This window comes from Oxyura jamaicensis, chromosome 2 (genome assembly GCF_011077185.1).
Source record: "Oxyura jamaicensis isolate SHBP4307 breed ruddy duck chromosome 2, BPBGC_Ojam_1.0, whole genome shotgun sequence".
NCBI classification, from domain to species: domain Eukaryota; kingdom Metazoa; phylum Chordata; class Aves; order Anseriformes; family Anatidae; genus Oxyura; species Oxyura jamaicensis.
The window spans coordinates 22,554,099-22,572,772 of record NC_048894.1 but is presented as its reverse complement, the minus strand read 5'-3'; the positions used below and the strand labels follow the sequence as shown (position 1 = coordinate 22,572,772).

The window sequence follows — 18,674 nt, the reverse complement described above, 5'->3', positions numbered from 1 at the left end:
GTGAATACGCTGACGGGTTTGCATTGGCCTTTTGGCTTAAGTGTGTTCTTAGTGTGTGCACATATTAGGAAGTTGAAGCACACCCAGGCAGTGAAGCCAGGTGCCTGTACAGGTGTTTGGGAGGAATGCTCCCTCACATGTTTGCAACCTGCAATAGCTTGCACATTTCACCAAGCTTTAAGACAGAGGCAGGCTCCATTCCCCAGTATGCCATTTGCCTGGGGTCACCTGGTTTTGAAGACCAAGTTTGCTGGTATAAACACAGCTGGTTCCATGCCTGTTTGACTCAACTGTTTATTCTCCTGAAAGCAGGGACACGCTTAGTTTGCTACTACAGCAGGCAAGGCTCTGGCTAGGGTGCATAGCACGCACAGTGTGTGAACTGTTGAAGCATCTCCCTTGCTAGTAAGGGCTTAGGGAATCAGAACTTCCTGCCTCCACACCCCCATCCCTTCTTCCATGCACTTTCAATAGAAGTGCTTGATATTTATTTTATTTACTTTTTGCACATTTCTTTGTACTTTACCCAAGAAATGGATGTCAGTCTTACTCTGTTATGAAGAAGGTATCCCAGGGTGTGTTTGGCCTTCATGAAAATTCAGCACACACTGAAAAATGCTTTACTAGTAAAGACATTAGATACAAACTTTACAGCGTATGATGCAGGCAAGAGGTACTGCCACAGGAGATACTTGACACGGTTCCCCCATTGTGATTTCCAAAGTACTTTTAGGCCTTATTTTGAGTTTCTAGTAGAAGAGAAAGAAAGCAGTAACAGCAGATTTTGGACCGCACAGTGAAATACAGCAACAATCAAGTCTCCCTGTTTTCCAAGAAGAGAATTTGCTGCAAGCCCACTAGTACTGTAATTTGCCAATGGTCTTATTTTGTTTGATTAAAACAGAGACAGAAACTAGTAATTAGCCATGATACAAAATGTTTAATTTACATGCAACATTTATGGAACATCAAGGCAACAAAACATACAGTTTGGGCATTTTTTTCCTTTTTTTTTTTTTTCCTGAAAAATGATTCACGTTTAGAACTGAGAAAGACACACAACTGATTTCCCATGCACAAAGCGACACCCAGAAACTCACAGTGGTGTCAGACTACATAAAAGACTTCAGTTAAATGACACATGAATTTCACACCAGTAGCTCCAAGAAAAGAGCCATCAGCTAACATGACTAAAGATCATGATAATAGCCCCCTCCAAAATACTGATGAAGTGGGAGAAGTGTTTAACAGCAAACAAGACTGATTAAATCACTACACCTTGATGTAGGATGTTAACTTGTGGAATCCACATTCCCTCATTGTATTTGTAGTAAAAATGCAACTCTAACTTACAAATTAGTATTTAATAATGTTACTCAACTGCCATGAGAGAACATGTACTTAATGTGGTAACCAAAGAACAGTTGCATGAAGTAATGTACATTCTGACAGTGTATGAAAGGACTTAGAGTTTATTACAGAGAAATTAACTGAGTGGGTTCACGAGGGCTTGAAAGACAAGGCCTGTGGAATTTGCTAAACTGCTTTAAACTTTTCCATTAAAATGGCCTCTGTATTTGTTTACCCTGTCATGGATGCAGTAACCTCCAGCGTTGTGGACTAGAGTTGAGATGACGCATCTTGAACCTCATGCAGTTAAATCCAACAGTGCCTTGAGTTCCAGAGGGATGAAGCCTCACACTTACAGAGGCTGTATGTTTCCTGCAGTTTTGGTAAAGGTAAGAATGAATTCTCTTTCAAGCCCACCCTAAGAAGACCAGACTGTTGTAGTAGTGCCAAGGTACCATTACAAGAGGCAAATCAACTAAAACCATGCAGAGTGTAGTGACATACTGTAAACATCCGAGAGTAAGCAATTAAAAATCTGTCCTGTATTGCAGCTACTCATGTAAACAATTTATGAAACTTCTTTGGCACAAAAAAAGCATTTTCCCTAGCACTTATAAATACAGCATGCACTTAAGTTTCTTTTAAAAAGTTACTGATCATATTGAGAAGCATTACCTTGATTAGCAAAATTCTTAGATAAAGGATCCATTATATCTTACAAAGAATTAAGAATATAGTTTGCAATTCAAAAACTAATTTGCAAACTTCAAAACCGCAGGGTAATCTGGAAAGTTAGTTTCACTTAAAAAATGTTGCAGGCTTTTTGTATCTGTAATTTAAATAAATGGCAAATAATTTGAGAAAACTGACTTAAATAAGATTTGCTGTATTACCTAATCAAGGAAAATACCTATTGCACTACTACAGAAAGGAGAAAAACCTTTAACATGAGAATACCATCACATTGTCTTTGTTTCCCCTTTTTCACTCTCCTTGGGATCTTGCCAATAAATGTACGATCTAAATTTCCCACGGTGCTAACCCCACCATCCTTAGTCCCTCTCTTTCTAGAAAGGCCAGTAAGCCAAAAAAATCCTCATAGAGTATTATTTGTAAGGCAGGTCACTCAAAAGCTTGAAATTTGGCAAGTTTCCTCAATATTTACAAATTACTAAGTATGATTGATTTAGATGATCAACTTGTATTTGTTACTCTCATGCAACTTTAAGAATTACTAAGAGTGTTTCAGTGTGATTCTTCAGTGCGATTCAGACATCTCGTAAGTGCCATGATGCTAATAAGAATGCAAAATCTGATATTGAAACAACTTGAGAAGAGCTCTTGATAGGTTAAATACGCTATTTGAGGTCCTATGCAACATACACAGATGAAAAGATGGATTTTTAAGTAAAATATTTATTTGCCTACAAAGACTGGCATTAAGGATTCCCTGTGTTTTCTGCAAGAGTTGATATTTAAAGCACTGCAGAGAAGCACTATGGCTATAGTAGGGCCAGGCTGTTAACCACTGCAAGGAGAAACAAAGGTCATGGCAGTTAAGTAGGGGACTGATTTCCAACTGCTTCATTTTAAAAATCAGCCAGAAGTATCAGAGTATATGCCCTGTACCTGACCGAGAGTTTTAAATAATTCAAGACTAAAGCAGAAAATCTGAAATAGTCCTCTGGCAGAAAAAAAAAAAAAAATCAAAAACAAAACTTGAACGAAAACTTAAGAGAATTTGTGAATTAAACCGGTAACTGTGAAAAAATAAAGCAGCTTATTTTTAACTTAGAACTAGCAGTCTCATTGCAAGTCGTATTATAGAACATAAACCAAATGCATATAACACAAAGCTCTTCCTGTTAGTGTGCATCTCATGATGGTGTTAAGCCTGGACTCGTCATCTCTGTTGTGGGACTTGCAAGATATTCACTTGATTTCAGACTTGTTAGAGATTTGTAGCTTGCTACTGAAGTAAGAGAGCCACAAAGGCCAAGCAACGATGGAGTGTCCTCCTTCCCTGTTAGGAAAAACAAGGATTAAGCAAATCATTACAGCACAAGATGACCTGACCACAAAGAAAGAGGGAATAGCAAAACAAACAAACAAACAAACAAAAAACACTTTAATCTAAACTATTACATGTTCCTGCTTTAGCACATGCATTCATCACAAATGCAGTTATGGAAGAGATGTTATTTATACCTTCCCTATCCATGTGAAACAGATTTGCATTACAGGCTGGGCTGGTCAGTCTACAAGGCAAAGAGAAATTACTAATTTAAGCACTGGCTTTAATTGGGTACATTATAAATGGAAATGATATTACTAATACGGCATTAGTACCAGAGATCTAATTTTGAATCCCTGGAAAGGAGTAGAATTATCTGGAATCAGAATGTAGTTCTTTCACAAAACAAAATGTTTGTTTTTGTTCTTGGTCATTTGATGTGCATTACACTTCTGACACTGGAAAAAGCCATGCGGTGTAAGAGTGGCAGTGCAAGCATCTACCCTGTCATCCAAACACACTTGACAGTAAACAAGAAACATGCTTAAAGGTATAAGTGTGTATCAGACAATTCTTTCCTTCTCAGAACAGCCATTTCAGTTATAATTTAATTTGTTAGCTGAGCTGGCACAATATAAAGAAATTGATTATCAATATCAGCATACTTCATCTTCCTGTCTCACCTGCAGAATAAAATAAATCATCTTAAACCTGAGTTTAAAAGCAAGCAGCTTAAAAAGGTCAGAGACATAAGATTTTACTAATAGGCCAGTCTACCAGTATAAAGTAATATTTCTTAAAAATTGTACCTCCTTTTACTGACAGAAAAACTTTATTTTTGTCAGGAAGGATGCAAGGAGAAAACAAATAAACAAAAGCAACCCTTCCATCAAAAAATTAATTACGGAAAAAATAAGTGACATGGTATATAGGGGTCCACATGGCAAGGTTTGGTAGCAGGGGTGGCCTCTGTGAGATGAATCCAAGAAGCTGCTCCATGTCAGATCAGAGCCAGCTGCAGTTGGCTCCAAAGGGACCCGCTGCTGGCCAGAGCTGAGCCATGAGCAACGCTGCTTGGGCCTTCGGGAGAGCAGATTTAAGGAAGGGGAAAAAAAAAAAAAAAAAAACCAACAACAACAACAAAAAAAACGCAAACGCACACAGACACAAAAACCAAACCAAACCAAAACAACAACAAAAAAAACACTGATGGCATGATAGCAGCTGGGAGAGAGGAGTGAGAACCAGCCCTGCAGCCCCCAGGTCAGTGCAGCAGGAGGGCAGGAGGTGCCCCTGTGGCCTGTGGAGAGGCCCCTGGTGGAGCAGGCTGTCCCCCTGCAGCCCATGGGTCCCACATGGAGCAGATCTCCACGCTGCAGCCCGTGGAGGAGCCCCCGGTGGAGCAGGTGGATGTGGCCTGGAGGAGGCTGCGGCCCATGGAGAGCCCCCGTAGGAGCAGGCCCCAGGCCGGAGCTGCAGCCCGTGGAGAGGAGCCCACGCAGGAGCAGAGGGTCTGGGGGGAGCTGCCACCCGTGGGGGACCCATGCTGGAGCAGTTTGCTCCTGGGGGATGGACCCTGTGGTACGGAGCCGTGTGGGAGCAGTTCTTGAAGAGCTGCTGCCTGTGGACAGCCCCCGCAGGATCAGTTTGGGAAGGACGGCATCCCGTGGGAGGGACCCCACGGGGAGCAGGGGCAGAGTCACCATGAAGGAGAGGTGGAGACAAAATGTTAGGGACACAGCCCCATTCCCCTGTGCCACTTGGTGGGAGAGCATAGAAGAGGGTAAATGGGGGGGAAGGTGTTTTTTTTTTTTTTTTTTTTTTTTTTTCCCTTTAGTGTCTCACTGCTCTAGCTTGTTAGTAATAGGGAATAAATTTCTCTAATCTCCCTACATTGAGTCAGTTTTGGCCATGACGATAATTGCTGAACAATCTCCCTGTCCTTGAGCCTTTTGCACTGTATTTTCTACTCCTTTTCCTTTGAGGAGGGGGAGTGAGAGAGCAGTTGTGTTGGAACTCAGCTGCCCACCTGAGTAGAACTACTACACATGTTAAAATGTTATTTATTACAAAACTATATTAAAGCTTAGGTACTGATGGACCTCACTAGTTTAGAAGTGAGCCATTACATTAAGCTGCCTTTAATCTGAAAATCAGAACCTTTAACCTGAAATTAAAGGTTCAGGTTAAAGAGCCTTTAACCTGAAATCAGAACCTGAAATATTACTAGTGTTTTTGCCACACCTTAATTCATGGAAGATTAAAGAGAGCATAAACTTCAAAGGATTAATGCTGCAGAAGAAAAAATGTTGAAAGTAGATCAACATAAGATTGCTCTTCATAACAAACATGCTGTTTGTGTTTCATTTTCTCCATGCTAACTTGAAATGTTTGGATTTTAATAGTTTATTTTTTTTTAATTCTAAATTTTGCATGCTTAATAATAAGAAACTTTGCAGTTATGGCCCTGTATTGTAAAGTCCAAAGCGATGAGATAAAGAAAAATGCTTATGGTATTTTCTGTTCTGTACCCAAAACACTATTTCAGAAGTCTTCCAGAATTTTTCTGCTTTTCACAATTGTCCACAAGATGGAGCAGTTAATCTTTGATAAGCATACAGATTTTGAAGGGGGCTCTATATTACATTTATGTTCTAGCACGGCCCATATAATGTTTTTTGGTTTTGTTTTTAAAACCATATACATTATCAGGCTGCATCTCCACAGATTACCACAAATTAATGTTGACAGCAAGATGTAAGAATGACAGTGGTAGTTACAAATCCAGTGCCTTTAAATTTTCATTTAAGAAACAGGAGTGGGATTAAGATTTGATTTAGTTATAGCAGGAAGATGCCTTTCTCAGGTTATGTGATGGATAAGGAAGACACTCTTAGCCTAGCCTTGAACACACCACAGTCCTATTTGGGAATAAGAGGGAGTCTTGAAGAAATGCAGACTTAATTGAAATATAGTACTTAGTACAAAAAAAAAGTACTTATAGTACAAAAAAAAATGTGTAACAACAGAGAAAAGATGTACTTCAATCTTTCTCTTAGACTGAAAATTCATCTCATGGGGTCTGAAGATCAGAACCATGAAGAATAAAAGGAAATGAATCCACTAGACTGGCTCTGTACCTTCATTTAACAAGTTTATTCCATCCTGCTTTCCATCTTGTGAGTGGCCTGGATCCAGAGAGGTTTGAGAAAGACTAACATCTGCTGAAAGTTGGTCCAGACTTTGAAAACTCTTTCTGTAAAACAAGTAATAAGTTTAAATAACAACACATTTAAAGATCCCACTAGAAATATTTTCCTCAAAAAGCTTTTTTTTTTTTGAGAAATAACTAATGAAATAATTTATTAATCTTTCTTCACTTAATCAGTCTCTATTTTTTGTGTTTCCCAAAAGACTATTTTTTGTGTGAAAACAGTTTTTTTTTCTTTTGCCTAATCCAAAGGAAGGAAATTTTCATGTTAAGTAAGAAACAAAGAACTTTTCTGCATACTGATCCTTGTATGTTTTAACAGGTAATTCCGATAGAATACATTTAAGAGTATGCTAAGGGAAATACATAATTTTGAGTTTCTCCGATCCTTTAAAGGTAAATATAAATATTCAACGTACTCATCCCATTGTTGATTGTGCTTTCTATAGAGTAGAGTGTCCAAGGCAACAGCATTGACATCCAGAGCTCCTGGGGAAGGCCACTGATTGGTGAGGTGAGTAGTTAATTCTTGTCTTGATCTCAAGTCATTATTCTTTAGCACAGTCCTGTGAATATAAAAAACAGTAAATCTCAGTCAAGCAATTCTTTGAGGTACAGAAAGAAAAACAGGACAAGAAGTCCTGTCCAAGTCAATATTCTACTTCAAGTGACTGTCAGACTGCAATTTTCATAAAGCATCATAAGCGGTTCACTTTTCCTTGGGAAGCAACTTAGGAACAGAAAAAGGTAAAATAACATTCTTCCTGCAAAAGCATTAAAAAAGCAGAAGCATTTTAAAGATGCTTTGTGTCTGCATGATGGTAATTAACAGACCAACTGTTGGAACATAATGCCTTTTTTCCCCCCAGTTCTGTGGGCTTTGAAGTGCAACCTGCACTCCCCATCCCCAAATAAGTATTTTTGAGGAATGAACGAAAACCCAGTCATGTTAATTCCATTACATGCTTCCAGGCAGAACAAAACACAAAGTTATTCTGCTTTTTATCACCTTACAGTATTTAGTAAGGTGTATTTCTCCATTACTGTAAACACGTTAATGGAGGTACCTTACAATTTAATCAGGTTTGCTTCTTAGCCTTATGAAGCAGATCAGTTTTCTAAAGCTCTGGAAACAAGGAAGCTAATACGCTAACATCAGAAATCATCTACCAAAATCATACAGAAACTAGGAGAGTACATGGTTCTTCAGGTTCCAAGACGACACCAGACTTTTTCCAGCAGTGTAAGGCAACCTCCAGCCTACTCTTGTGCTGTTGTTTAACTTAAGCAATATTATTTTTGTTTCTAATTTACACACAAATTCTAAGATCTGTGAAAACTAGGCAACAGTAAATGCTGCTTTGCTAGTTTGAAAATCTGTGTCCTGAAGCAAATAGCTTATGTTAAAGTACCTCCATACTGCATGTACTCAGGAGTTCAAAGCCAAATGCCATGCTGTCATCTGAAATGCCACACTGCACAGTGAATTAAAGATCTACTGATGGCACACATACATTTATAGGAGTTAACAAGTATTATTTTCAGCAGGTCTATTTTTACAATGCAGTTTGTAATTCTTGTGATACCTGAATTGTTTAGACAAGAACCTCAACAAGGAGGCATAATCCCACCCAAAAAGACAAAATTCCCCACAAAGCAAGGTAAGACAGTAGTGAGTTTCAGTAAGCAATTTCTAGTAACTGAGTTTGAGAGAGGAGACAGCTACATGGCAAATTTGCAAGAGAAGGCGTTGAAGCACCAGAGTGAACAAAACTATTTTCAGGAAACTTTTCTCAAGATGAATTCCATCTCAGAATGAAATTGTGGATGCCCCATCCATCCCTGGAGGTGTTCAAGAGCAGGCCAGACGAGGCCCTGGGCAACCTGATCAAGTGGACAGCATCCCGGCCCATGGCAGGGGTTTGGAACTAGACGATCTTCAAGGTCCCTTCCAATCTAAGCCATTCTATGGTTCTGTGAATTCCCCCAGATTTTGTGCAAGATTTTTGTGCAGCAACTATTCTTCCCTGGGATCTCCCTCACGTTTCTGCTCTCTGAGGTGTGTATGGAAAGAAACACTTCCATAGCTTGAAGCTCTCCATAGTTTCAAATATCTTTTGTGTTACTTCCCTGCGGTGTTTCCCTAATCCCATGGGGTACCTGGAACATTAAACAGGTCTGTTAAAGGCTTGTTGGCCTGGCGAAACTGAACCACTGACCTGGCAAGTCATCATGAGGTTAGATAGCTGGGTTGTACGACCTGCTGACCCAGAATGGCTTGCATGCTTTCAGTGACGCTTCCTAACAGGACACCCAGTGTATATTAGCAACAATGCACACAGTAACTAAATGCAAACTCATACACGTACATGTAAATTCCTATCTGTGCAAGTCCTACACGTTATCACCACACAACTCAGCAGCTATGCTAAGTTACTAAGAAATAAATACGGTGAGTGAGGAGGACAAAAAACCACACATCTGCAGCCAAGCTGCTACTGGTAGAATTTTGGTATTTTACATGAGTTTCTATATCGAGGCTTGCTCCACAAATCCTCATGCTACAGTAACCTGAAATTTCATCCTTGCTGCATGGAAAACAATTCTGAAGCAACACCTAACCAAACTCTTCCAAGGATTTTAGAGTAATAGCATTTAAAGACAACTTAAAACAAGACAACTTAAAATTCTCCACCATGCTCAGGAAGGGAAACAGGCACCATGTAGGATAAAAAAATAACTTCTCCTATTACATTATTTTATATGTAAAAATATCTTTGAATATATAAAATCAGTCCAAACACAGTATTTAGCTTTTATGAAATAGCAATACGGACAATAGGAAGTTTGAGAAAATACTCATAGCAGGTGCTAATAGTTCCTACCTATTCTTTCAACTTTGTAAATTATTTAGCTCTGTCCTCTTGCAGTCATTTTTAAAACATCACAAGATTTAGCTGCAGCAAAGACTTGTTAATAGCACAGTTTGCAAACAGCTGTTCTTTCAGGATAAACACAGGCAGTAACAATTCACATACATTAACCAGACTTCTTTCCTGTGTCAAGTATTAGACTGCACAGTTTACATCATTCTCAAACTCCCAGTCATCATAAAGCAGTAGTGATACTGCCACAAACTTTCAAAAAAAGGGGAAGAAATGGAGACAAAAGAGGTTTACCACACAAGCTAAAGGGAAGGAAACATGATCACATTTTAGTGAAAACAAGCATGTGACTGTCCATACAATCGATGTGAAAAATGATGCCCTATTTTACTGAGTACTCCCCTACTCTAAAGATTGGTCTGAAGAGGCATTCTGGAAGAAGCCTCAAAAGGCAACGATTTCTTTTATCCAAGACAGAATTAATTTCTACAGCAGAGCTCTGTTCCTCAGAATGCCAGCATTGTAACTAGTGCTGATCAGCTCTAGGTTGCAGTACTTTAGCGGCTCAAGTAGGGCTTTTCTTAACAATCACAATGAGTACAATTAAGATTAGAGCCTTCCCCCACATGCTTAATGTCAGGCTGTATAACCAAAAGAAGAACATTACTATTGAAACATATCTGCCACTATAGCAAAGTTTGCTATATAAAATCCTCCTGAGGAAAAATTAGAATAAAGACTCAAAGCAAAAATAAGAAGCAAAGAATCGGTGGAAAGGTACAAAAGGCAAAGAGAGATATTGGTGACATTTATAAATTTCACAGAACATTCAAGAATAAAATGCAAACTTAGCATTTTCTGTAATTTATACACTCACACAAAGGAACTACTGAATTCTCTCGGTCTCAACTGGAATATATCTCAAATCTATGGCAAAGTGTTATATGCAATCTTCTATATAAAATGATGAAAGCAGGTCTGCAGTAAAACCTACTAAACTGGAAAGGCCTATGTACAAACAGATTTTATTCTACTGCCTCAGCTCCAAATAATGAAGCACTGGCAAGAGGCACCCGCTGAAAAGCGGCTGTAGACCAAGCAAGCTAGATGCCAAGCACAGATTTGTCATAACTTCTAAGCATCACTTACACGGAACAAAATCCATAAAACACCATACGAATAATATTCTATACCACACTATACAGCTTTAATTTTATATATAATTCAATAATATTCAATAATCCTGTTCTATTCATAGTGGTTTTGTAGCTGCGATGATTTCAGGATGACACAAGATAAGGCCTGGATAAGATATGCTGAACCGTTTAACACAGAGGTAAAAGCAGTATGACTCCGTTTGAATGGAAGAAAGGCTGCATGTGAGATATGGCTTAACAGGGTATCCTAAACTAACATCATGAGAGTGGAGTGCAGAAAGTTTTATGCAGAGTAGGGAGAATGTGTAAAAATAAGGACTCAAAAGAAAGCAGAGGGCTTAAACTTATGATACATCGCCTAGACTAGACATGAAAAAATTCTTGGCTTTCTGAATGCTTATGAACTTACTCGAGGCTTGCTCCACAAATCCTCATGCTACAGTAACCTGAAATTTCATCCACTAAGAGATATCTTATCTACCTGCAATCATATCCATCCCTTTACAATCATGTTGGCAAAAAGTAGCAGCATCTCTCTTTTGTGACCTACAGATACAAAATAATTATTTTTCTCCTGCTCTCAACATTTTTGCCCTAAGCAGTCTTTATCCCAACAAATATTTTTTTATAAGATACCTTCATATTGTGTTTAAAGTTCTGAAGAACATTCTCAAAAATGGCAGGCAGAGAGAAGACATTTCTAATTTTTTGGAAGCAATTACTGAACTGCTATTTTCGTACTGAAAGATGGTAAGTAAAAAACCCAGTCCTTCATCCAACTTGCTTTCATCCAGTGAGAAACAGGAGTAGCCAGAATACTAATATCAGGTTTGTACAGCTGCTCTCAGAACCATCTCCACATGCTTTTGACTTGCAGTCCTTAAATTGTGTATTTAAGGAGTAAGGAAAAGTGAGAGCAGTGAAATCTTATTATAGACATCAAGTTAATCAAAGTTGAGAAAATCAGTAAGCAAATAATCTGGAGAGTACCTTACAAGGCAGAGCAAGTGAACACTAGTGGAGAAGGATGGTTATCTCACGACTTACATTTCTGAGATGACTTAGTAAGGACCAGCAGAATACTATTACGTACAGTACATGCACAATAACAAAATGCAATCAACAAATTACTGATCTACAGTCTGCTGCCCTTTCATTTGTTCTGGTGCAGTCATGTAGGAACTATTCTGAAAATGGATCACCAAAACAATCTTTTGTTTTGCTTTGTTTTGTTTCTTTTAAAGAAACCTTTACAGTCTAATTTATGAGCTAATCCCACAGTTCTACTTGCACTAGCATTGCTTTTGGCAGCTCATCTCCCTCTCGGAAAGATATGAAATTGTTCCTCTGAATTAACACATTTAAAACTTCTGTAACTTAAAATGTGACCCGAGTTGTTTTGATCATTCATAGTGGAGAGACGGGAACAAGATACAGTCTGCACACAGGGTTCCTGCATACAAAATGCAAATGATAAAAAAGGTGATTATTTTTACTTATTTACTATCCTGTAACAATATTTACCTCTGTGAATTTAAAAATAAATTAAAAAAATAATAATCTCAAGTGTAAATAAAGCTAATATAGAAAAGTCTCATCTTGACAACCATTTCTCTGGTCCCACTTCAGTTAGATACCATTTCTAATTGGCCCTGGGTTTATGTCATTGGAAGCCATTGTTTCTGAAAGATCCATTTACACAGATTCTTGTGTTTAATAAAAAAGTCAGTTCCATTTCCAGTTATACCTACGAGAAACCAGTAATTTCTTACCTGCAAGTTTAATTTCTCCAAATCCAGAAAATGCCAGTCCAGTTGGCAATTTGCCCTCCTACCAGCAGATGGAGACAGGAAATAAACCAAACAGACTAATTCCCTAAGAAAGGGAATTATATCAGATGAATGCTCCAGTTCAAGAACTACCTGAGTAGTGAAAAGTAAAAGTGAAAATAAAAGCTTAAAAAAAAATAAAAACATTTGAATAAGAAAGAACAAGCTTTAAAACCATTATTTAGGACAGGAAATATGGAATGCAAACTCAAATTGATAGCATACATGGATATAACTGAAATCTGCAAGAGCAACTCTAAAACAAAAGGGAACTCTCAAACTGTCAGCAGTGTAGCAAGACAGTGAGATGTCTGGACTGGTATATCATTGGACTTTGAGAAATTAGATCAGCAGGTATGAAAATGAGTTACTTACCAGTGGATTTTGATGCTGTAACAAATCACCTCTCTCAGGTGTGTGCCCTGTGCACAGACACAGTATTCCCCAAATTTGATGCCAGAGTAGTTAGCTCCCAGCAGACTTTCTAATGGCAGCCGCTGCAGTGAAAAAAAAGCAGGCATGTCCTACCACACCAGTTTTCTTACTGTTTCTGACTGGCCAACAGATCTTCGTGTTAACAGCAATGGTACTGAGTTGTGCCACAGAAGAGATTACCTTGATGCTTCTTCAGTAACCTTTTTAGTCCTCTTTTCATATCCCCTAGACATCTTGAAACATATCCTCCAGCAACAAAATTACTGTCATCAATTTTATACAGCTTTTGATCTCCTTTACCTTTATAGAAGCAGCTTGACTCTTGATTTGTAATTGAATTACAATGGAGATTTTATTTCAGAATAGGAGACATCATCCAGAATGGATGTTAGAAACACACTATACTACAATTTGCACGTGTTCATTAACATACTACAGCTGTGCAGGATGGACATCTCTTCCTCTTGGACAAATAACCAAACCCAAATCCAAATCCTCTTGAGGAGAATAGCAGGCAAATTCCAAACAACTTTCCCAGCTATTAAGTCCTGACTGAAGGGAAAAATAAACATAAAAAATTGAACCTGACTAGCAATCAAACCATTAAAAAAAAAAAGTAAAGGAGAGTTTTTAATTCTGTTCTTCAACTGTCAGTTCCTTTCTGCTGGAAAACAAACAACATTATAACCAAAAGATGGATCTTCTGTTCTACATAGAAAGCTACTTGCCAAAACTAGCATATAAACTCCTTTAGAATGTCATGGGTCTAACTTAAAAAAAAAGTGAATATGAATATTGATTCCTCTTACTTTGAAGGACAAAAAACATGTTGGTTTGGAGAAAAATCTGATCCAAGGGGAACGGGAAGAAAGCAAAGCAAAACAAAATAAAAAAGCTCAGGACACAGGACAGTTAAACTAGAGGAGTGGGAAGGAAAGAAAAAGGAAGCAAAAATCTTTTCCATGTGTTATCTGGTTCATAATTGGGATAACAAAATAAGGAAAAATTTCATTATGTTAAGTGGCTGCATAAGTAAACCTTAAGGACAAACGGAATAAAGGCCAAACTAAATCTTAACCACTTGCCATCCAAAAAGAAAGGCAGCTAGTAAAAGTCTCTTGCTCAAGAAATCAGTTAACAAAATACGTGAAAAATGTACTTACTTGATTATGACTTCAGGCATTTTTAAAAAATTATTTTAAGCCTTTCAAAAATCACTTCCCACGTTTTAGTTTAACAGAACACTGAAAAAAATCCTGACACAAAGTTATTGCCTTAAAACTAAATAACAAAGAATGAAAAATATATCGCAGCCTGAATTTACAAGTATGATCCATAATTAAAAGAAAAAAATACATTTCTGTGAGTGTGCATGTATGCACACTGGTTAAGTCTACTTTCATCTAGTCAAACTATTTTCATTTTATAAAAACTTTAAATAAATATCAGGAAGCAAACCTCTAGTAAATGAATAGAAGAGCAAAGAAATGAAGCAAGAATAATTTGGAATCTCAGAAGCAAACAGCAATTCAAGTTTATTTATCTAATTGGGTAAAACAGATGGAGATCAAATTCAGTCTCCATTTTTTGTATTCAAGGAGTTGCTGATGACGTATTACGACTGGCTTACTCTATTTTTAGTTGATACCTATCCACTCTGTTCAGAGTGCGAGCATCAAATTTCAAAAATCCTTTTATGAAATCAAAGTCTCAGGTTCACCTATTCTAGACATGAGATAATTCTCTTTGGAGTTAAATTTGGAATGGAATTATAATGAACTTCTTGTACAGGTTCTTTAGCATTACTACACCAAAGAAAATATTCTTTTTCTGCCACAGTTCAGGTAACATTAACTGGGGATGAAAATCCATAATCCATACAATAAGTTTCCCTATGGGAATATGGATCACTAGCATCAGCACTGCCCGAGGTCCTCAAAGGTTCAATAGTTTCCATTACTAATTTGAAAGGCCTTACTTTAAATTCTCCATTGGATAAAAATTCTGGAATTTGGAATGTGGATAGTGCTAATGCCCTGCTAACTTAAAGCTTTCTTGCTGTGCCACTTTAGTTACAATGCCTTTATCCACGGAAGCGTAGCTATGGAAGAAAAGAGAAAGGATGCCACTATAAAGACAGATATTAGTATTCCATGTTAGAGATTCAGGGAAAGTGGACACAAAGCTGTTAGCATGGTAATAAGTATGCAAAATTGTCCAAGGAAAGTCCTCAAAGGAAAGATTCTCAAATCAACTAAGAAAAATAAGAAAATAAAAAATATGGAGCGGAGAGAGGAAGGACTCCTAACAAAACAGTATTCTGCACCTTAGAATCATCCAGCATTTTGCTGCAGATATATCACCACTGCTTGTCCTTGATGACACCAATAACATAAAAGCCTTTAACTTTAATTATATATATATAGTAAAATAAGCCTTTTCAAGCCACTACTTAAAAGTTCAGAATCAGACATTAAAATATGAAAATTTAAAAAGAAATCTCTCCCAATCAACTGCATCTTGCATACTAAACCCTCTTCTTCAGGCTGCTATCAATCCAGAAAGCTTGGGTTTCCTGCAGCACAACAAATCCTCCAGGCCCTCTGGGTTCTAAGAATAATGCATCCTACCTCGGGTCTGAGTCTTGGCTGCAATTTTGTTTAATTCTGCATGTTTCTTTGCTCTGTATTGCAGGAAATCTATGTACTGCACCCAGCTGTAGACCTTCTCCTAGTTACACTTTCAAGCAAAAAGGAAACTCCCATATCTTGGCAGATGTCCACCTCACAGGAAACAGGACTTTTCTTGCTGCCTGTCCACGCCTTTGTAAAACAGAGAAGGCATATATACAAAAATGTAGCAAACTTTAGAGGAAATAATTCCTCAAAAACAAGATCAGAACCACTGCATACATTAAACACTTATGCCATCTGTCAAAATGTGCAATATTTTTTTCTAAGCTACATTTCAAAAGTTGTTTTTTTTTTGTAAAAAAAGTACTAGTTGAGAAAACAAGGGGCTGAAAACAGAGCAGACTGCGATAATAAGGTTTTAAAATCAATGCTACAAACCTAGGAGAGACAGGACAGCATTATAAATAATCAGGGAGAAAATAAAGCAGCTACAGCAAACTGGATTTACTATACTTAAGAAGTTGAGGATTTTTTTTTTTTTAAATAAAGAAAAGCCTTATAAGAGGACTACCTGAAAATGAAGGTTAGAGTACTAAAGAAATTTCCCAACTTTCCTATTTCTCTAGATGATTTAGCTTTTGAGGGAAGATTACAAAACCAGGCAACCCACGTTTACAGTTTTACTCACAAGGGGACACAAACCACAGGTTAGGATTTCAAAGCTTTTGCTCACTCTTCTGTTTCTACCTCCTTGGACGAGCTTCTCTCTGCTTTGACCTTGACAGAAAGGTTATAGCCTACATCCTCTACAACCTTGTGCCCCCATGTGTGACCTTCCCCTGCTTGCTCCTGGGCCAAGCATTTGTGGCAGCTCTCTGAAGGCTCTTCCAAACCAAACCTCAACAAATGGATGAAAAGCACCAATACTACTGTCATAAGCGAGATTCTGACTAACTGGGGCATGAACTATCCGGAAATGAATCACTTCTGCTGCAAAGAATACATCTTCCTGTAATCTACAGTTAATCTAACTCCAAAATAGATCTGTTAGGACGCAGCGTATTTCAAACAAAGAGAAGCTCATTTTGCCTAGACTTCAACAGGCATGAATTTACTCCAGCATGCTGCTCTCAGAACGGTTATGACTGTGCTCAGGTGCTGCTGAGAATGAGCTAATGTACTTTTCTGAAAGGCAGGGAGGGTATCTTAGCCTGAGCTCGATGCAGTGCTGAAAAATACGTGAACACAGTGTACTCCAGCAGTTGATACCTGGAAGACAGTGAAGCATAAGCGGCAGGCTGTGCACCGCTCAGAAATGGAAACACACACAGACCGTTTGCCTTAATTTCAGTGTCACTGTTGCAAACAGTCTCTCAGGGTTGCAACTAAACTTCCATTTACAGCCTTTACAAAGACATTGATGTTATCCAGATAGGAACTGCATTGCTGAATCTATGAGACAGGTATATTAAAATCTTAAGAATGGAGTACAAGCAATATCTGGGCCTTGGAAAAACTGACCATTTCCAAAGTAACAACCAGACAAATTAAATAAATCTAACTTTAAGATCTGCTAAATCATACAAGAAGTTCCTAATTATACAGACATGCTTAATACAATGTGATACATGAGCGTTCCTACAATTTAATTTGAGTCTTATTTGTGCTATAACCAAAGACAGAACTCCAATCACAGAGGAGTTTCCTCAAGTTTCCTTCCCTGCACATACCCCTCCACAAAGCACCAGAACAAAACAGTGATGTGGGGAGAAACAGCAGGAGGAGATAAACAGAGAGCTATAAAACAATAGAGCAACTGACCAAGTTAAGAAATACATTTGCCATACATGGGATAAATTATATATATTTATATTTTCATATACATATGTATGTACATATTTTGTACCCATTGGGACAAAGCAGTCATACTATCTTAAAACAGGCACGCTGGCCTGAACACCTAAAAAATACATTAGAAGAAAATCAATATTGGTAAACATTATGCAAATCACTCATCATTACAACAAAATCACAGCAGAAAATATATATGTTTTGAAGTATTTAACGTTGAGTTTCACCTTTGTTTACAATGCTTTCCTTTTTCCTGAGCATTATTTTTTTTTTTCTGGTAAAGTGATTAGCTGTTATAACATCAGTGAGTCACTATCCAGGAGATGAGTCACTATTCAGAAAATTGATGGAATCCCTCTTGTAATCACATATGAATATTTAACATATTTATATCAATTTCAGATACAGAGTCTCAAACCTTAAATTTGCAAAGATCAGCAGAGAAATTTCAACTTAGGTACAGCTAGTGTGTAAGCTAAAGGAAAGACCAAGAATCACCCAAGTGGGAAAAGAAAAAGCCTGGTAAGCTGAGATGAGGAGTTATAATGCAAAGCTGTTATGGTCAGTTTCCTATTTTGCCCAGTCACTCCTCTGACTGATGGCATAGGTGATCAAAAAAAGTTTGGAGACTACTGCTCCAAGATGCATCCAACGCTTCTCTGCAGGATCTTAGAGGAAGAAGAAGTGGCTGCCCTTGTGATTTTGAATACCCCAGGATCCAGTTCCTTGATGATTCGATCTGTCTTTCCCATTGTGTTTTGGGCGTTATGAAAATCAAACTGTTTCCTTCAGTTAGACACTGCAAGGATCATGGGCTTCTCTTGGCTGTCCTCCTGGAAGCTGTTAATTTTAAGCAGCTCATTTAAGAACTGCTCCACCCTCACTGTAAGAAAGACTATTTTTATAGAAGAGGGGAACCAAAAGCACTGGTCTCTAATGTTGAGTGGCTGTAAGCCCCAGGTACAGCCAGACTTGGGTTGTTTCAGATTGGTATAACCAGTTGCCATGTACATAGAGTGTGCTGTTTACTGGGCCATAAAATGAACAGCGAGAGGGTGTAGCAGTATAGATTAGTAGTTATATATGTGACAGTGCCCATCAGATTGGATACTAAGACGCAAGTTGGGTCACAGGTACAACTTCTGTAAGCTCTACTGAATCCCAGACCAAATGCTCCAATTACTATTTATACATGACTGCAAGTATTTTCAAAACCACATCTCGGCTTTGCTTTAGAAACCTTTAGAAGTAACAGAACCATAATATTAATGCCCTCACTGCAACAGTGACAGCAAACATTTCTCAAGGA

The 18,674-nt window shown here is 38.0% G+C and overlaps 1 protein-coding gene across 1 annotated transcript in view; it reads right to left on the bottom strand.

Annotated features, from left to right (window-relative positions):
- Nucleotides 1–920: 920 nt before the first annotated feature.
- RUNDC3B (RUN domain containing 3B) overlaps nucleotides 921–18,674 on the bottom strand; it is a 50,762-nt gene continuing 33,008 nt past the window's right edge. Inside the window, exons 9-11 of the mRNA XM_035318933.1 lie at nucleotides 6,995–7,141; nucleotides 6,505–6,620; nucleotides 921–3,373 (exon numbers count right to left, since the gene is read on the bottom strand). Of these exons, the coding sequence (XP_035174824.1) occupies nucleotides 3,228–3,373; nucleotides 6,505–6,620; nucleotides 6,995–7,141 (409 nt within the window). The 3' untranslated portion in view covers nucleotides 921–3,227. The remainder of the gene's footprint in view (nucleotides 3,374–6,504; nucleotides 6,621–6,994; nucleotides 7,142–18,674) is intronic.